This window comes from Melanotaenia boesemani, chromosome 4, assembly GCF_017639745.1.
Source record: "Melanotaenia boesemani isolate fMelBoe1 chromosome 4, fMelBoe1.pri, whole genome shotgun sequence".
Lineage (NCBI taxonomy): Eukaryota > Metazoa > Chordata > Actinopteri > Atheriniformes > Melanotaeniidae > Melanotaenia > Melanotaenia boesemani.
In genome coordinates, this window is record NC_055685.1 from 28,977,090 (window position 1) to 28,998,488 (window position 21,399).

Below are 21,399 nucleotides of genomic sequence, written 5' to 3' on the forward strand. Positions count from 1 at the left end.
AACTTTATTACAGTAGTAGTCCATGTGTGGATTTATGTGCATATGTTGTTGTGCATTTACAAAATAGAATATAGTGGCTCCTTAAATGTTATTGTAATTTCCGTGATTACTCATATTCTCTGGCCCTTTATTTTGTCTCAGATTAATGAACTGGACACAATTCTGAATTAATTGAATAACCCCGGTCTAGTGACTTGTTTTGATAAGAAAAGTAAGGACAATAGGTAGGTGATTTTGATGGTGGCAACTCTCCCCATGAGTGATAATGGGTAGGGAATTCCACCGTGTGAGATTGTCCTTGATAGTTTTTAAAAGCTGAACGTAGTTTAGTTTTGTTAGCTCTGAAAGACTGGGGGAAATGCTTATACTTAAGTATCTTATATTGCCTTGCTGTAATGTGGTAGTGGGTGTGGACTTGGACCAATTGATAAAGTAATCTGAGATTAATGAGAATTCATTAATGAGTGTGATGGTTTGTGATATAAAATTATTCACATTTAAAAGACACAATAAGGACAATGAGGTGCCTGGAAGGTGTAAGCTGTAACTTATTGCCCCTGTATGTGCCTGTGCTCTGAATCTAAAAAATGCAGACGAGAAGTTGGTTCGTAAAAATCAACAAAATATAAGACTCAAACAATAATGACCATGCAATTTTATTCAGAAGTGTAACTTTGTCAGTTTTGCATACTTGTGTTATAGCAGGCAATGTTTTATTTATAAATGTAACATAAATGACAGCTATTTGAAAAACTGCAAGACACTTCCTTCAGTTTTACTATTGCTGACATGCAAAGATCGTGTACTGATTCACCATCTCCTCCAAGCCCAAGCAAATAGTTCGGAACTTGTCAGTCTGGCACTCTGTTGGTGTAGGCCAGTACTCAATCCAGGTTCTCTCACCAAGCACGTATTGATACCTGACGAGAGCAAAGAGAGAAATAAACTGTGTGGTGATGTGACCAGTTCTCTGTAAAATACTGAAAGATAATAAGACAAAAAAACACTTACGTTTGCTTTTGCTCATCTACATTAATATCTTTGGATGAGCCCATGACAAGGTAGTTTTTATCCTTTCCCAGAGCTAAAGATTCTCTGCAGTGCTTATAACTTAGAAATTCACGCAGTTTATTCAAAGGTCCAACATCAGCATTTCCTGTAATTAAAATACAGGAAAAGAGAGATAAACAAAGCTGGAACTTGAGAACTTAATGTATAAACTAAAGGATAAAATATGCAACCATGGTACATATTTAACCATCCAATACATACACGAACATAACTGAAATAGTGTATATTCTTAAACAAAAATCAACTCTCCCACAGTCTGTGAACTGAGCTTAAAACTTTTTCTCCTAGTTTTAAAAAAATGTTAAAAGAACTTTTATTAGTAGGAAAAATATAATATAAAGGTTACTTCCTTTTAGATTCTCAAACAATATGTCAGAAAAGCTAAAACAACCAGGGTGGTACACTCTGACTCACAAATAATTACTTTAATGATGATTGATTAATATTTTCAATTTGAATCAATGCTACTGACTCACCGATCATTGAATCACTGAAATTTGTCAGTGTAGACTGATGTGTCTGTGCTTTGTTAGACCCTTACTATGACCACCTCTTGGTGGGAACTAAGAGGTGCATGAAATTCATGTAAGTTTCCTGGCAGTGCAATTTAAGTTGCCAAAGTCATAACATAACAGTCATTTTACAAAGGGACCAGTAAAGACATAAATAGTGCTCAAAAACTATGAATAAGTGCTACAAAAAGTTTGAATAAAATGAATACCCACCTTCTTTAACAACATCTACCACCCTCACTGAATAAGTGTCTGTAGAACCCTCGAATACAACGTTTTCCACCAAAACCTTGTATGCTGTGGGCAGACAATGCATGCATATTAGCTTCCTTCCTCACTCAAATTTCTCAAGCTGAAAGCACATTTAAAGGTGCAGAAATGTAAACGCAGCACACTTTTGTTTCATACCATAATCAATTTTGCTGATCTCTGTGCTTTCACAAATCTTAGCTGTGCGATCATCATTGCTGATTTTGCCCTTCTTTTGCATACTGCAGTTCTCTGAAAATGCAAAAAAATGATACAAAGTCAAAGGTTTGGACACACTTACTCACTCAGTGCTTCCCACTGCCAACTAAAGCACTGAACTTGCCTGGTGGCACCTAATTAGTATTACAAATCTCTCCCATGTGCTCTTTCTCTGTGCAAACTCTAGTAAATACACTCTATCCAGAAAAATGCTCAAAATGTATGTTCATTTTAATGCCGGCTTTGTGCTTGCAGAAAAATGTAGGAAGAAAATTATTTAGTGATTAACCATTCAGATTAAGTCACAGAATAGTTTCTTTACCTTCTGCACATGTGCATTCATCACCTCTACAGAGTTGCAGTAATTTTCCAGCTTCTCTTTGAGGATGGTAGAATTTCACACAGGGGGTTTCTGAAGTTGTAAAGAAAAGAAATCTTAAACAATTTTTGCTTATTCAAGTACACATAAAATTTATACATTTAATATACGAAACAGAAGTGGGGACTCAAATCTGGGACTCAAGTTAAACTTAAGTCACACCTTTCATTATAACTTTTGGGTATGAACACTTGGTACAGGACTAATAGAAGAGCAGCAACCATAAGATTTGTGGTATAAAAATACAGGAAGCTGGATCCACCACATCCAACGTCATCCAATACCTTAATACAGTCCTGAAGAGATTAGTCACTGTTATATGAAAGTTTAATGTTAGCATCTATGTTAGCAACAAGCTTAGCACTGCAGTGGTGAAAACATAGCTTGTTACTTTCTTTGTGCAAAAATAATATTAACTTCATTAAACTGGCATCCACTAAATGTGTTTAAAAGAAAAGTGAAACATTTACTGAAGGCAGTAAGCTGTTCACTTAAACTGTTGGCTTTGTTATGAGCTGCCCTGGACATTGTTAAACTGATTTAATAGTGCAGGGATCACCAACTCTGGACTTCTTCAGCCACTGTCCTACAGGTTGTAGATGTTTCCCTGTTGCAACACATCTAATTGAAGTTAAATGGCTTTCCAAACTGCAATATTAGTTTTGAAATGTTTTCAGTGATATGCCATAGCATATGCTAGATTAGTATATGCTAACAGCATATAAATAATCTGAATAAATATAAATAATCTGAATAAATTTCCATGTTCATCCACAGATTTTCCTAATTCAGAAAAGCAAAGAAATTGGCCAATAGAGAGGAACAGAACATTTGTCAGTTTAAGCTAATGGTCAATGCTGCAGCTAGACAAAGGGTGAGTATGAATTTGAAATTACATCTTATCCATGCTTATGTCAAGTGAATAAATTTTAAAGTCAATAAAGGCAGCATACTGATTTTAAGACTTACGATCATAGTATTCATAAACAGACACAGTAGCTGGCTGTAAGACGCCCACTTTCATCGTCTGTTGCATCTTAAAAGAGATCTCCTCTGGTCGTGTGTGAGAAACCTGTTGAAGGCGTAGCAAAAGTAACAGACATGATAAATCAAACTCCAGGGTGGAAAGGAAGGTTGCAAGCAGACATATTTACCTTGTCCAGGTAGATAATGAGTGAGCCTCTCTCAGACAGAACTGTGTTCATCTCATATTTAGCGATGGTTTTAGCACGGCCTTTAGACAACTGCACAGACACACAAATATGTGTCATCATTCCCATAAAATACATCTTGGTTTTCTTAACTGCTTTTTCTTAATCGTAACAGTAAAGAAAGAAAGAGAAATCGCACTATGTCCAAGTCGTTTTTGTCAACCGTGAAGCCAGTCAGCAAGCCGATATCCAAGATTGACATGGTTGCATCTTGTTCCTTGTCCTTATACCTGTACAGAGATTGGATATATAAATTAACATAATGTAACTGGAGTGTAAGAAAGCTAATATCTCTTTAGATTTAAAATGGTTCTAAATTCTTTTTAAACATAAGCAAGAACATAGTGTATTCTACTTACAAAACCTTTATTTGAAGCTTGTATTCATCTATCTTTTTATCTGGAGAAACAAAGCATTAGATGTGCATTAGAATATCTAAGGAAATACCTAAAAAATGAAAGCAGACAAAAATGATGAACTGAAAATGAAGAGATAAATAGAGTAAATTACCTGGGGAAAATTTCACTGATACATCAAACTTCTGGCAGTCACTTTCTTTTTCTTTAGGCTGAGCATAATACAGTGACACCATCTGTCAAATAGATAAGATACTTTTATCCATTTATTTGCATTGCAAAAAAAATTAGCACCTGTTCTTTTACTGAACCTCATTCAGCAAATATTTGAAAGAAAAGTTTATTCACTAGGGTTTTTTGTATTAATATGCAATCATACTGCTATTTTAAATATTTCTTTTCAGTGGTTTAAAAACTATTAGTTTAGGTCTGCCACTCTCACAGAACAGGTTGAATGGATGGATGTGTCAACCTCATTTGACTCAATACACACATTAATATGAAGTGGTGCCTCAGATCTGTTTCCCTATGTAAACTGTAAACCATGCAGCACCACAAACTCACAGTTAATCTAGTAAAGCCACCATGTAAATGTGGTTTCCCATTACCCAGGATGTTCATAGGACAGATTTAATTTTCCAGAAGGTTTTTCTGGGATGAAGAAAGGAGTGTAGCTCTTATGATTCCAGTGACAGTGGGCTTCTGTTCCTCTCTCTTTCATAATCAAATCAATCATGAATATGACTTGACATAAACAAAAAGCCTACAACCTCATCTAACTCTCTGGCTTTTCTTTCATCATTTTAGATTTGCTGGATAAATGTGGCCTTCTGTGTTTTTTTAAAACATTTAAATGATTCTAAAAGTTAGCTTTCTTTATTTTCTGTAATACGTGACATAATCTGTTTTTTTGATGAGGCATCATAATGGTTCTGCCCTGTAAGCAATTAGATTTTAAATCACTAAATCACTGTGTGAAAACAGTTTCCTGAAACATCAGTTTTCTGAAAATCTGAGTTATCACTAGTGGCTTAACGTTTAATTTTGTTGCCTGTTGTCTTTGAAAAGTTGTGGAAAAAAGTTTTGAGGGATTTCTTGTTAGTCATTGACTATCTTAACCAATCATACTTGCAATTTTTAGTCTTAATTAGTTGGAAAAGAAATGTAGCTTTGAAATATTGATAACTGATGCCCATTATTTAGATACTGATAAAATGCATGTAGATTCATCTAGGGGTAAGAAACAAACAATACAAATGTATACAAAAGAAATTTCCTACTTTCACTGTTGCTTCTCCTGTGCCGGTGGCTTTCACTTTCACATCCTGGTTAATGTCATTCATCTGTTGGAATGTATATGCATAAATGTCCACACACAAGGATAAAATGATGACACGGACATACGTAGGGTATTAATGAGAGGTTATGTTCTCACTTTAGATGTTCTTGTGGTAAAGTGGTTTTCTCTGTTGAAATTGTATTTTTCAGGCTTTGCTCTGCCTGGTAACAAAATGTCCACATTCAGATTATATTCTGGTTCTTGAGCGTTGGTCCAGTACTCAGCCACAGCCTGGTACACCATTATAGTAGCCTACACAGAAAGACAGGAGGTAAACAATGGTTAAAATCCTAGTGCAACAAAACAAATAATCTTTAAAAAAAAAAAAAATAAATAACTACTACTATTACTACAAATAATACTAGTAATAATATTACTACTACTACTACTACAACTAGTACTAGTAATAATAATATTACTACTACTAGTACTACTACTATTAATAATAATAATAAAATAATATTAATAATGATAATAATTCTTCTACTACTAATACTAATGCTAACACTGTTACTACTACTACTAATACTAGTAATAATAATATTACTACTACTACTACTACTAATTCTTCTACTACTACTACTAATGCTAACACTGTTACTACCACTACCAATACTAGTAATAATAATATTATTACTACTACTACTACAACCACTACTACCACTAATACAACTACTGCAACTGCTACTACTTCTACTACTACTACTAGTACTAATACTACAACTACTACAACAATTACTACAGCTACTACTACTACTATTACTACTACTACAACAACTACTTTTATTATTAAAACAAATAAAAACATTGAGATAATTATCTCTTTCACGAGACTGGCCTGGCCAAGAAGTAAGCAGTACATGTCAGCATAAAACTAAAAACAGTAAAACTCTATTTCTGTTTGATGCAAAGACATTAACAACTAATAGATGGGTAAAAAGTTCCAAAGTAAAAACACGTAAAAATATTCACATTGTTGGTCATTTGAGATGAACAAAAGGCAAAACGTGTAGCGGTTTTCGTGTACCTGAGTCGATCCATAGCCTCCACCCACAAACTGCTGCTGGTTGAACCATCTAACAACAGGTCTTGCATCTTCAAAGGCCTTTTTTTGAGAGAGAAGACAAGAAAAAGAAGAAAAAAAATTCTGGCTTTTTATGCCTGGTATTTAAAGAAATGTGCTGACTTTGTTATAGTTAAAATGCTTACAAAGCTTTCTGAAAAAAATTGGATTTCTGGATCAGTCTTTATTTAGCTAATGAGTACAAGAGTAGCTAACGTTTAAAAAAATAATTAAAAATCAAGGTCTACTGTTGGTTTAGTTTTACTCCATTATAAAATTAATGGACATAAAAGAGCTCAGAAGTTGTCAAGTAGTTTTTAAGACATTTTTTCTTTAATAAAATAACGTGGCTGATGTGTATCTTGTAAAACACACTCTAAGTTGGACAGTCTTACCTTAGCCCTGACCAGAGCCAAAAGAGCATAAGCTGTGGCCTCTAGTGTGAACATATGTTTCCCAGGCACCGGCCAGTGAGATAACGCTGGAAGCCAGAAATACTTGTTAAATATGTTATACTATCAGTCATGTCCAGCAAGCTTTGTATTGTTGTTATTCCCCCCAAAAAACTATATTTCCTCCACAATAAAAGACTGTAAAAGTAATACATTTTATACTGAAGTGTCTAACTTAAAAGATATTGTAGCTGTAGTAAAAAACATTTGAACCATCAACAGTGCTGGGAAACAAACAGCTTCATTTTGTTGGACTGTCAGAGAGGGAGCATTTGGAATCACCATAGCAACTGGAGACTCATCAGGTCCTTGTTTTCTCAATGAAATATTCCATCATAGCTACATTCAAAGTCCCTGTTAAATCTCCGACATTGTGTCATTTCTGATTGCAACTTATCATCAAACAAAGTCAATTAGAGGCTTTGCTGGAATTAGGGTTGAAAGGTCCGAATTTCGTGAGTGGTTAACAAGCTATATTCAGTCAAAATAAAATTTTATGAAGTTAACATTTTTAATTAAGTTTCAGGATTTTTGTGATATCTAAAGTATCTTTGGTAAACTAAAATACAAATAACTTGTTAAAACGGCTAAGCAACAACAGCTAAGATATATGTAGTAATAAAAATTGTATGTAATGGCACCTGGAGATACAGCCTTGTAGAGGATGTCCCGGTTTAGTTTATTTTCATTAGCCAGGGCATATGATACCATAGCAATAGCATAAGGATTGGTGAGACTGGGAAGGCGCCTCTCCAGGTAGGCAACTGCTTTGGTTATACTGCCTGGAAGACTCTAGACCAATAAAAGGAAATAAAGAAGATGTTAAGCATGAACAGTTAATGAGAAGCTACTAAAATATATCAGTGTAAACATTCAAAGTTGTAATAGCCACTCATGTTTGGGAATGCTTTGTGAATTATTCTTCTTGTCTTTATGAGCTAAACCTAATTTTATTACAATTAAAATTGGGGAGTTGAGTAGAGATTGAAAACAGACACCTAGGAACAATGAAATCCAAGAGAAGGATGATGTGATATTCACAAAGTATTTTAGCAGATCTGTACCATTGTTTCTGAGAACTTTTAGACAGTAATGATTCTAACTAATATAATTATTACATTCCCTGTTATTTTAGCTACAGTTTGGTTCTAACGTACGTTAAAGTAGAACATGTTTGAACAAAATCAGACGAACAAACAAAATGGGCCTACACTGAAATACAACTGCAAATCAGGTTGATGAGGAAATATAGGGAAGCATGTGGGAAAGGTGAAAGTGTTCTATGCAGGCGAGGTACTCACGCCAATAGTTGGAGAACACAGTGTACGTGTCTCTTGCATGGTAATTAGACAGAAGGCTGTCATGGAGGCATCCGAATCTTTGCCCCTCACATCACCCTAAATATTCACACATACATACCCACCAACTGTCAGAGCCATCACCATTGCCATCAAAATGTTTAAAAACGCAATTAAATAAACATTTTACAATAGTATGTGGTATATGATCATTTTTTACAGAGAAAGAACTGATGTAAAGAAAATAGGTGCACTCACAATCATCTCTCCATGGATTACATTTCCTATTTCTTTAAACAAGCCATCAGGCTGCTGAGTATTGAGGATCAGAAACTTAATACCCTCACAGATATGTTCATTTCTCACTGCTATCAGGCCGTTGGCTAAGGAAAACACTTTGAGAACATAGGCTGTCAACCTTTAAAAGAAAGAAATGAGAGTGGAATATTTTTATTTGTATGTTAATAAAATACACTTGTGAAAAGAGATTGTCTAAGAAGATGTAATATGAATTGAAGAATGTTTAAGTGCCTTACCAGGTGCTACTTTTATGACTAGCCCAAACAGCAAAAGATCCATCATTTTTGCGGTAAGTCAGCTGGTGCTGGTAGCCTAAAAAAACAAACATAAAAAACCCACTTTACCTGAGTTTCACGTTGTAATACTCTGGTTTTGTTTATGTTTGCCTACCAGCTTTTATATGTCCAATGGCTTCATCTCGTTTTTGAAAGCCAATAACTTCCCATTGATTAGTTTTGTCCAAATATGTGGCGGCAATGACAGGCAGGGTCATGTGGATCATGTTCTGCTCTCCACAGCCACCGGGCTGTCTGATCAGAGTGCCCATTGATTTCCCACTGATAGCATTCTCCACCAGTCCAGATACTTGTTCTCTACCTACATGAATACATAAGCATACATAATAAAATCTCAGAGGTAACAGGGAGAAAACTTAACAAAGCCCCTTATCAACAGGAAGCTCATTATTCAGGCTTTTTATTACATACATCAAGTGGCCTAAATTTGACTGTACTGCTGACCTGTTACAGACACCTGTGTGGAAGTAGGTGCAGTTGGAACCAAGTTGGTCTTTGGAATATTACCATTCAAAGTTTCTTCTTGTACACCATCTAAAGAAAAAAGAAAAAAGAGGAGTCAGTTAGGGAGAGATGAAAAATCCTAATACTAAATGTCTGTAATGAATTGATTGTGGGTAAACTCACTTTGGCCTTTCTTAACCGGATCTAAAGTTACAGTCGTAGCAGTTTTAACAAGAACACCTTCAGGCTGGAAAAACAAAAGATGATTCAAATATGGATTTTGAAAAAGTAGAAGCATTCGGAAAGTTTTCAGATATCTAGTCTTGACAAGATAAAAACTAAGTGAGGTGTAAAGACATGGGACTGATGACTTTCAGAGCGTTTAGGGTCTAAGGCTGTGCAGAAGGTTTACATTTCAAAGAGACATAAAAACACATAAAAGAAGGAAAAAAAAAGACATTCACCAGGAAAACACAGAAGTGGTTTCAGTAAAGTTCCAGACACTGGATGGACCTGAACCCTGTGGAGCATTTCTGAATATCTGAAAATACTTCATAACCTCCCCCGCTACCTGAATGTTGCTACCAAGTATCAAGGAATAACTTCTAAAAAGAAAAATAAAAATAAAAGGTTTTGCTGCTGCTTCCTTGATAATTTCTATCAGCTTAATTACTTTTACCATGAGACTAATAGTGGCTTCAGATCAGAAAATCCTGTCTGTGTGCTTTCCTAACGGTCAAAACCATAGAAATTCTCTGTCTCACTTACTACCACCCGCAGCATCTTCCTGATTCCATCATTGAGAGATGAGTCCTTTACAGATGCTTTGACCTCAATGCTACGTTCTCCTTCCTTCATGGGAATAATCACGAATGGTACAGATCGAGTTGTTTGGGGCCCAACTTTGACTTTCTCTATATACTTCCCACGTTTGGAAGCTGCGCTGCACACATTTTCCTCCTCCAACAGCTCAATACGAACCTTGAAAACAAGACAAAGATGCAAAAACACTGATTCCATGTAGTTTTCAAATTTTAGCAACATAATGATCCAATAAAGACCAAATTATCCTGAAAAACAAAATATCTAAATGTAAGATGTATTCATAATTTTAGGACATGTCATGATCCCAGATGGTCTGTTTGAACAAATGTAAAGTAAATATGCTGTTTTCGGACAAAAAAATGTAACAAAGCCATTAAACAATGACATTTTACCTCACTGTGACTGTAGGTAAATGTTTACTCTTGTTTTTGACTTACATCAATAAGATCAGGGCTGTAGTTGTGAAGAATTGCTTTAATTTCCAGTTGCTCTCCACGGACAGCCGAATAAGGCAGCCTGAGGTCAATGAAGAATTCCTTTCGGACAATGACCTCTAAGGACTTACCAACACAGATTCCTTAAAGATGAGATACAGCAAGAAAATATTTTCAAAAGTGATGAAAGGAAGAAAACCAGCTTTTAAGAAGTGATAGAACCACCACAAATTTTAGTTACTGACTCCCCACCATGGGTTCTTGAGAGGCTGATGCCAGTAAACTGCCAGGTTGTGATTGAATCTTGCAAAGGAGTTTTGTGCTCCAATGTTGTGGACTCACTGTAACACAGAGACAACACCAGCACTATGAGAAACAACTGTAGATCCAGAGGTTTAGCTTTCAAACAAATCAATTATTTTCACAGATTATTCACCATTTGGGTGTTTCAGCAGGACAAGCAGGAAGGTTGATAGCTGTCCAAAGCCAGCTTTCAGGGAAATTGGTGCGTGTAACAATCTCATTGCTGTCCATGTAACTGTCATCAGACTCACCTAAAGTGTAAGCAAGATATAATAACTTCAGCTTGTCAAAAACAATATGACTTTAAGCAGCCACTTCTCATCCCCTTTTCTGGTTTCTTACTGCGAGCCAGTTGGAGCATTTCTTCTTTCTTCTCAGCTAGCTGAGTTTCCATCTCCTGGCAGCATTTCTTGAAGGCCAGAGCACAGGCCTCACCATCCACAATGTACTCGCTGCGCTGCTCACAGGTGTATGAAAGTGGGGTAGCTTTCATGCCATCCAAACAACATTCACGCTCCAGTTCATTGTCATACTGACTCACTACAAAGGAAGAAGGTTGTGCATGAAAGAATGAAATTAAGTTTTAAAAGAAGACTTTTACAGAGAATTTTTCCTCCAGTTAGAAATCCAGAATAAAGTAGAAAAGTTTTCTGCCTTTCCACCTATGAATGGATTTGGAGTTATTAAAATTATAAGAAATGACAACATTTGGTAAATGCATAATTTAGAGCTCTGCTTCTTACTTAAGGTGGTTCTGACTTCCAGTATGGTTGAGGCTCGTTTTCGCCGTGAGGGTTCTTTACATTTCAACTCTGAAAATGAAAAACAAAGTAGACTTTTAACATAGCGAACTTCAATAGAAAGTTTGTTTCTCATCTTTTATTTCATACGATAACAGACATTTTAAAAAGGCGTTAATGGAAATGTCTAACACCTATAATCAGATCATACAGTGATCACTATGTTTGGCCTCTGATATCAAAATGAAAATGACTCTAAAATCATTTCATCTTTACGGTAGTCTAACGGCAAAAAAGGTTTTTTAGGTTCAGATCTCTGGTGTTTCCAATCTGTGTGTAGAGTTCATGTGTTTTCCCTTTCATTGTTTCCTTACACAGTCCAAAACCACTTTGTTTGTACCCATGTTAGTTAAACTGAAACACCAGCCTCCACAGTAGAAGGAAAAGTGATTACCTTGTCTGTAGGGAGTTCCTGAAGCAGTGCTGGACTCAAACAAAAGTCCAGCATCAACAAACACATGCATATTGTCCTTGCCTCCACCTGATGTGCAGCCTGTGTCATACTCCTCTACTATATCCCAGATCTGCAGGGTAGAAAAGCAAACAGACCAGGCTTAGGGTTACAGCACCAAAGTCAAATACACTATTCTGACATATGACAAGGAAGATTTACATATATGAAGTATCACAAACAAATAATACACATTAACAAATTTTACTCTTAGAGAAAAAAACAAGGAGATAAGCATTTGATTCACTGTAACATTTGGAAATATTCAGAATCATCTTTAAGGTTAGGGAAATCACTTTTTTCTGGGTGAGGCGGTGATTGTTGTTTAGGACGTAAACTCCTTTGTCAACTGCCACCAGTCCCACTGTGGCCTCTGGATCGCCAGTGACTTTCAGATCAAACGTCCTGCGAGGCTCATAGGAAGCAGCCGGTCTTGATGGTTCCAGGATCAGCTACATGTGAAGAAAACAAGAATAAAGACTTGTATTTACATTAAATATCCACTAGATATGATTAAAATCTTTGTCTCTTTATTCATCCAAGATGCCCTCTGCTACATCAGTATTGTGTGTCTCACCTTTCCCATGCAGGAGTCTTTCACGTCGACCCAAACAGAGTCTGACACTACTTCATTGTCTGTTGGATGGTAGTAGGCTGTGATACGGAATGATGGCAGCATCTCTTTGGTAATGGGAACTATCAGGGAAATCAGTACTTGGCCTCTTGTTTTGTAGCGCCCAAATTTCACCAGCTGACCTCTGCTTGAGATCTGGGGACACAGGTTTACAAATCAGTATGTAAACATGAATACTTGTACTAGCACAGGTCCTGGGAGACAACATAAACAATATGTGCAACCTGGCACAAGTACGAAACATCTCTCACCAGATATGAGATGTCTTTCTCTTGATTTGGCTGCTTATTGAGGTTGAGGTTGATCTTTAGGTTGTCTCCTAATTCAAGCTCGGCTGTATCCACACCTTAAAAAAGATGAGTTGCAAAATTTTCAGGACTTGAAAGAGCTTGTGCATGGTATATTCTTTGCTGGTGTTGCTGCAATTACATTATTTGTTTGCAAGATGTTATTTAGGGATATTACATACTTATGTGAAGGTAACTCTTGGAGTTGGTATTGTACGGTAAAGCTTCCATTTCCGCTGATGCTTGTCTATCAGCTCTGATATTAGGATCATTTGATTTTGCCTGTAGAGCACACAAATATAAACAAAGTGAGGACTAAAGAAAATAAAAGATTTCACTTTCTCTTGGCAATTTACATCAATTTATGCTTTTCTCTCTTAAAGTTGTTATTGAAAAAACTTTATTGTTTATTGTTTAAATTTTCATTCTGCAGCCACTCTGCTCTCAGAAACAAGAAAACAGTTATATAATGGGCCTGCGATAAGCACAATTATTTGCTAACAACAAGAAGAGTTTATTTGCTGAGATTTGTCTTAAAACAACAAAAATTGAAAGCATAATTAACCACATGACAAATGTCACTGTTACGGCTGTCATCTGTACTCTTTACATGCAGTTGCTGTCATGACCACTATTCTTCTAACTTCATTTTAATCCATATGGCACATGAGCACATTTTGGGGAAGAGGACCATATGATGTTCTTTTAAATATTTTCCCCTGGTGTTTTGGAGTTTTTAAAGATCTATAGATTGTTTTAGATTCTATCCTCTATTCATGCTTACTGTGATTTTCAGCCTTTGTAGTGTTCCTTCTGTGTTGATGGTAAGCCTTGCCATGCCATTGGCTGCAGTGACGCCGTTCACATTACCAGGAGTGACCACCACTGGAATACGGCTTGCTGGACTATCATCAGGATTCAAAACTTCCACCTGCCATTAGGTATAGAATAAAAAAAGAAACAAACCTTTTTTAATTAAACATTTTAATGAAATAGATTTTAAACACAGTCTAATGGAATCAGGTTTGTTCTTCCTCAACCAGCAGTATGCCTGCAGTGGACATTACAGTTTAAAATACAATAAACATAAAAACATCCTCAAAATAATCTGTGTATAAAAAAAAGAATACCTTGCAGAATAGGAATGCAATCTACAAAGGATTTGTTTTAAATCACATTTAAAATATAGCAGTATTTCACTCTCAAAGTATGTAAGTTAGTTCTTTACCGCAATATCAAAGGACATTCCTGGTTTGAAAAATTTGGGAGTTCTTTTAAAAGTGATGGTGTAGGGTGACGTGACAATCTGGATACCTCTCAACTCTGCCTCCACCATTTCACTACCTGCAACACAAACACAAACACACTAACTGAACACTATATATCTTCCTCCCATTTGTGGTCTTAGAAGCAGAGAAAAGAGTTGCTGCCTTTTTTCTAACAAGCATGCTGATATGATGTTATTTCTATCTTTTGTTTTAGCCATTTTAGACTCCCAAAATTCTGATTTCAATTTTGAAGTCTTTCATTCAATAACATGACTTACACAAGATTTAGGAATACAGCACAGTGTCTTTCTTACCGCTATCTGTCAGCACACTGACAGACACAAAGATCGAGGATCCAACAAGATCGAGGATGTTTTTGAAAATTTCTATGATCTGCTCCCTCTTTAGTTCAACCTGTCCTTCTCCATTCTGGATCTGATGTGAAGGGATAAAAAAAGTAAGACTGACTTCATATGTACATCCATAATATAGACTACCTTTAAACAATATGAATAGTGTATGTGCTTACTGGCACTCTTGAAAGAGAGTTTGGAAGGCTCCTCTTTTGACCTTTCTCCATAATCCCAAATACAGCATAGGCAGTCCCATGCACTTCTTCTCCAAACAGATACCTAAAGCCAAAAGAAAGACACGATAAAGTTCCACACGGACGTGAAACAAAGTAAAATGGGATGGTGAAATTGGTCTCTGAATCAACAAATAAGCTTTTACATACGTTGCTTTAATTTTGATGACAAGTTTATTGCTGTCCACATAGAAGAAGGGGGTCACAGGTGACAGTTTAACCTCAAAACTGGGAAGCACTGAAAAGAAAAGTGTTTCATGTTTCATCAAGCGAAAGATAATTCAGTGCTGTACAGGTTGCAGTCCTGTTAGTTAGAGAATTACCATATTCTTTGACTTCGAAGTCTGCAGAATAGCTCTGCTGTGGGTTGCTCGTGAACTTTGCCACCACTTTCCACAGTCCAGGGCTGCACATCACAAAAAAACACATGATAAACACCCAATAATTAATCAGGAAATTATTTTCAATGTTCATAACAGAGATTGCACACAAAAGATTTCATTCCGACAGAGAGCACTCCCAACATTCAGAGTCTATACACAACTTTTCTTTCTTTTTTTTTCCTTTTATACACTCACACATGCCTGTATACACACACATATATACCGATATTTCTTTCCTCATCTTTTCTGTTAATGCTACCTTATTACATTTTCTTCTTAATGTTGCCATTTTATGTTAGATGATTTTACACGCTTGGTTATAAGATGATCTGTGCTCTTACTGTGTTTGGTATGTTTATATCGTCACATGTATGTGTTTATGCACCTTTTAACCATGTCATGGTTCTCAAACATTTAAACTGGAAAGATAAAGGAACATATAAATAAATAAAAAGATCTCTTGTTAATGTGCTGGTGCCAGACACGGCATTTGCATATATTTATATGTCAAGCTCTTTTGGCAGCATGTGCAGGATCTTTTCAGTAGAAAAGAATCAGAATGCATCTGGCTGACTGTACCCATCAGGATTTCATGATGTCTTGATGGTATTATTTTGGTCTTCCTTCTGCCAACAAATTGTAGATTTATAAAGATACAAGAAAAAATTGAGATAGAGCCCACCCCCCCACACACACACAAACACGCACACACACACACACAAAGAAATGCATAAAGGTAAGATTCAAGAATCTAGACAAAGAAAAAAAAAATCATTATACTCTTAAAACGTGAAAACAAATAATTGCATTATTGTTGTCAAATCAAACATAGAATGGTGTGCAACTGAGAAGGTTGTGTATGTTGCTGCCACTTTTCAAACTTAAGCTAAAGCTAGGATTACTAAATTATAAAATAGATAGGTGTCAGTCATTGTCCAAAAGCCAAACGAATAATATTAATCCCAAAAATTGTAATCATATGAAATTAATTACATAGTTAAACATATTGAAACCATATGTGTAAATCAACATAATGGTCCAATATATGCCCATTTTTAACAAATTAAAATTCACACATGACCAGAATGAGTTCTATTTCAGCTTGACATGGTACAGACATTATTTCTTCTCTTTTCTATGCATGAGTCAGACTTGAGGTTCTGTCCATCTGGGCTGTCTCAGTGTCTGTGCTGCTGCTCAATTTAATTTTAATAAAATATTTATTTTCACTTGTTACCCATGGTCAAAGGTACATTCATGACTAAAGTACTATAGATAGTAGACAATTACAACTAATATCAAAACAATAACAATGACTTACCTAACAATTTCACCAAGCTGATAATCTCCAGAGTAAATACCCGATTTTAGAGAAACTGAATCAAGTGGTAAGATGATGCCCTCAGGAGTCTGAAAACAATTTTAAAGAAAGTGTTAACTCTTGTCTTGCTAAAGGAGCTCAATGAATGCATTTTTCTTGTTTTTATTTCTCTTCCCAGTTACAGCAGATTAAATGAATTTACTTTGCGTCTGCACTTCAAGAATAAAACACAATACCACAATCTCAATGGTAATGGAAGCATCTATTTGGGCTACAGCATCTCTTTCCACAGGCTTCATCTGAGGCGTCAGCCCAAACATCCTGTAATAAACTGACAGGAGAAAGGGTTCAGTTAGTTTACAAAGTTAAATCTAGGTGTATAAGTAGTAGCATTTTGAGTCATTTTGAGTCATATAGGTGTGTATCATACACCATAAAACTGCATAGTAACAGAGTGCTGCACAGATGGAAAACTGTTCTATAAACTTAGAGAAAGTAACCCTAATGTAACCCAAAGAAATATGAAGTCTCAGTTTTTATTATGGAGGTACTAATTAAAAAAAAAAAAAAAAAAACTCTTCCAAGGCAGGGATAATTGGGACATTTAAAAGATAGTCTGTTTTATCAGGTGAGGGAAAGTCTACCAGAAGATTTGATAGGTTGAATCATGCAAAATGTTGGATCCAGCATTTTGAGATAATGGCCCATACGGGGCAGAAAGATAAGAATATTCCAACCTCTGCTCAAATTATGGTGACTCTTTTTCTCTTGCAGGATTCCAGACGTTTTTAATTCTAATACTGAATTGCTGAGAAGTTTATGTTTGGTCAAACATTAAATAAATATTGATCTATGTTACTGGAAACAACCATCTAATATATTTTTTTATACATTTAATAAAATGTTATAACTTTTCTGTAGGCATTTCACAAGAGTAGGTGTCTTGTCTCGCAGCAGTGAGGAAACACTGAGCTTACTTTTGCTGTTGGGGGTGTAGAGGGTCTTGTCAGTCTGTATGAAGATGTATCCAGCCTGGAAGGACACCAAAACAACTTTCTCCAGTACTCGGCCAGGGAAGTGAGCTTGCAGGTAAACGTATTGCTTCACTGTGGGATCCTTGCTGAAGTCTCCGGCTGGAATCTGAAATCAGAATAAAAAGACAAAAGATTTGTTTTTGGAGAAGCACAGAAATGTAATTTTTTCTGGATGTGTTTGTTTGAGAAATTAAGAGCCCTGTAGCAATAGCATTGAAATTTAACCAGTGGCATGTTGCAAATTAGCCTTGACTAGAAACTTGTGTGCATGACATCTACTTTACACAGTTTTATGAAACAGTTGTTTATAAATTTGTCCCTGGTTAAATATGTAAATAAATAAATATACATATCAATGAATATTTTATATACCAGTATTTGGCCAAGGGCCTGGAAGTTTGCTGCATTAGTCAGGGTCACAGCTGTTTCTGCCAGCTTCTTAGCTTTTGTTGGGTGGTTCATCACTCTGATGTCGACTCTAATGTCCGCTCCGGTGCAGTCTTGACACTCAACAAAGATGTTTTCTGCTGTTCCCACTCGCAGTAAGTTGGGAGCAGACATCACTTGTCTACAAGAAGATGGTCAAGTTACTTTGGTTACTTTGCAAAAACAATTAAAGAGGCAGTATAACATGCGCCACTCAGATATGACTAACAAATTATCCGTTGTTTACATGAACTTTACTCACTTATGTGTTAAAAGTGGAAGAAAGGATGTTTAAAAGTTTTTCTGTTGTTTTTTTAATCAAACAGTTTTGGTAGAAACAGTGCTTTTACTGTATTGAGGGAAAAATGCTGAAATCCACCTCTTTTTTTCATCCTTCAGTTGTCTTAAATTTATCTTATGTAAACTTATAATGGCCCTGACCTTCAGGCAGATAACAAATATTTGAGTTCCTTTAGCACACTTTTTTTCTAAAATTGTAGGAGTTTCTTTAGGGTTGTGCGTAGTTGTGTGGACTCTACACCCAATGAGTGATTCATTAATTATCTTGATTACAGCGGTTTGATGTTCTCTTCATCATGACTCTGGATTCTGTTTGCTGTTTCTGGTGTAATACACCACTATGCAAACACAGAGCACAAAGACTGACCAATAGTGGCTTGCAAAAATGTTGCAAGAGACCAGCCAAAGGTCCTTGGACTTCATGGTGTCACAGACCCTGGAGTCATATTAAGAACAGGTGTATATACACTAATATCATGTGACACATATTGCAATCTGGCACAAATTATTTTATTGCCTTTCATCAGTTTTAAACAATTTTGTGTACATTTATTACAGAAAATCCCCCTCAGAATCATTTTAAAGGTTGTAACTAATGAGGATCTAAATGTTAAAAAATGTGACGTCATTATATAAAAACACATCTTCAGTGATCCCAAATTTTAAAAAGTACCGTGGCTCCTCTAAAAGAGTTTTGAATAAAATTGTTCAAAGATGTACCAACAAGATAAAACAAAGATGTACAAATTCTGTTCACTAAGTTTAAAATATCCAAGTAAAATAACACTGACCGACACACATCTTTGAGATTTGCTCTTAACAAATAATTGGAATTGTGTACAAATTTAGTGTTCAGCTACTCACAATGGAGCTCCATCAGCAGGAGAAGTCAGTGAGACAAAAGCCAGAGAGGCCAGCAGCAGCAGAACAGCCTTCCTCATCCTCGGATCTGATCCTGATCTGCCGTCAGTGTAAGCTGAGGCTCTGCAACGCTCTACTTTTATCCACTGCTATACCCTCCCTCATACCTCATTACCATCTCATCCCTCCTCCTCCAAAAAATGGGTCAGAACATCAGTGTTCACACAAACACACTTTCCTGGCAGCAATTGAGAAATTCAGCCCAAATCTAGTTTAGCTCTTCCCTAAAGTAAATACAAAACGGTCCAAATCAATATCACGAATGAGACACAAAAGCATTTTGTGTGTCTCATTAAAATCTCCAAACAAGGTCAAATAATTAGCTTATTCCAGGATCACAGCAAAACAGTTTTATTGCAGTTAGATTTTTTTTTTTATGTATATATTTTTAGTTTTTGTCTTGGTTGGAAAACTATTTTATCTTCTGTGAATCAATAAATAAATGCATGATCTGACTTTTGGACATGAGCAAAGAGACAGTGTGGCGAAAGCTGTATTGAGTCATTTCCAGGTAATCTTTGCAGGGTCTTTTAGGGTTAGAGAAACTGGGAATTTCCAGATGGAATCAGCAATCTGATTATGAAGAATGTAAAATTATATTTTTCTTTCACTCCAAACATTTGCAGTGATAAAGAGTTGCAGCAAATAATCTATAACAGCAACATGGTCTTTCTCTGGTCTCTGTGTATTACTCCACTGACACGTTTTTTGAAAAGACATATAAACATTAGTCAGAAAGTAAGTTATATTAAACTTTAGGGTCAAATTTATGGAAAATGTACATGCTACACTATTACATAATGAATGCAACTTTTAAGAACAATCAGGCAACAGTAATTACTTTATCTATAACTATTTATTGAAACAAAAGCTAAAAACAATGGTGGACAGACCGCAACATAAAATGTGAATGTCTCAATAATTTTTCATGCTTGGCGTTGGCTTGGTGTCATGATGACTAAATCTGAGCAGTATGTAAGAGGACTGTTTAAATGCAACCCAGAACATTAAACAGTTGATTCAAGATTCAGACACTTTGCATTTAATCACCTTGTTAGAGAACAGCATGTCATGCAATAAGTACTTAAACACTGAACAGTTTTACATCTACATTAAAACATTTAGAGGTCAAATTAGACTTACTTACTGCCATTAAAGTGTTATTTTTGACAGCCTTAATATTTATTTAAATAATTCATGTTTTATTAACACATGAAAACCATGATTGCCACAGAATTTTTTTTTTTTTCTATATTGAGCAAATAAACTCAGATCAAATAACTAACTTGAAATTGGACTTAGAGTGAATGTTTTCCACAAAGGACAGGGGCCGTTAATCCAAGACAATAAATTCCAAAACATTTTTTGCGGTGCCTTTCTGTCAGCACAACATTTTCTTTCCCCCTCTCTGCCTTTTGGCTCTATACATGCATTGATTTCACCAGAGACTGTGAATAATGGTTAATTCCCACATCAGACTCTAACTTAAACACTGGTAAAAAGAAAGCTAAACAAATGGTATTATCTTTTATTGTTGTCACTCTGGACTTTCTTTTCTTCAGAATTCTGCAAAGCTGTCAGAGATGTGTTACACATGGGTACCTCTCTAGCTGTTCACAGTTTGTGAGGCTGTGGGACTGTGACTCAGACATTGTGGACTGGTGCCAGTGGAACTGCCTTCAGATTAATGCAGGTAAAACCAAACAGCTGGTGGTGGATTCTCATCCCATCCCATCTCATGAGCTGCTGTCTGTTGCCAGAAGAGGAAATCTGTGTCATTGCAAGAACATTTAATCAGAAACTCTGTGAAAGAATAGAAGTCTGAAACTAGCAAATCTACACTGTATAAGTTTGCATCCCTTCATATGCGTTGGTGGGCATGGTTGTCTATGTCTGCTAGGCAAGGACCTGTCTATCTGCATCTGGAGGGAGGGGGCTGTGGGATCTGTGTCACAAAAAACATAACCTGGTTTTACCCTCTAGAGGGAGTTATGAGCATTTTAACCACAAAATCCTGTTTTTTTTTTTTTAAAAAAGATATTTGAAAAAATACTAATTGTATCCACAGTATAGGTGGTTTTCATCACAATTAAGTAATACAGTGTTGTTTACAACTCAAAAAACACATTTTTGGGTGCACTACCCCTTTAATGTATTTTTTAAAATATTGATGATAACATAGTTTACTTTATCTTGTTGTCTTGCTTATTTCACTTGTGTTTACTCATTACTTGTGT

General features: G+C 35.9%; 1 protein-coding gene across 1 annotated transcript; it reads right to left on the bottom strand.

Annotated features, from left to right (window-relative positions):
• Nucleotides 1-640: 640 nt before the first annotated feature.
• On the bottom strand, nt 641-19,218 carry LOC121637833 (complement C3-like). Its single transcript, XM_041982138.1, has 43 exons — nt 19,106-19,218; nt 17,888-18,083; nt 17,459-17,621; nt 16,718-16,812; nt 16,482-16,570; nt 15,101-15,183; nt 14,928-15,015; nt 14,721-14,823; nt 14,506-14,626; nt 14,152-14,267; nt 13,708-13,854; nt 13,106-13,205; nt 12,888-12,982; nt 12,580-12,771; nt 12,299-12,454; nt 11,946-12,075; nt 11,495-11,563; nt 11,094-11,291; nt 10,885-11,002; nt 10,701-10,789; nt 10,452-10,591; nt 9,958-10,170; nt 9,373-9,436; nt 9,190-9,279; nt 8,840-9,046; nt 8,686-8,761; nt 8,408-8,567; nt 8,153-8,248; nt 7,493-7,643; nt 6,795-6,880; nt 6,364-6,441; nt 5,433-5,588; nt 5,278-5,340; nt 4,152-4,233; nt 4,001-4,040; nt 3,781-3,871; nt 3,585-3,674; nt 3,400-3,502; nt 2,374-2,463; nt 1,992-2,084; nt 1,797-1,880; nt 1,012-1,156; nt 641-920 (listed from the first exon to the last, which is right to left on the bottom strand). The coding sequence occupies exons 1-43, from the start codon at nt 19,180-19,182 to the stop codon at nt 779-781; spliced, it is 4,965 nt and encodes a 1,654-aa protein (XP_041838072.1). The 5' UTR covers nt 19,183-19,218; the 3' UTR covers nt 641-778.
• Between the last annotated feature and the right edge of the window lie 2,181 nt (nt 19,219-21,399).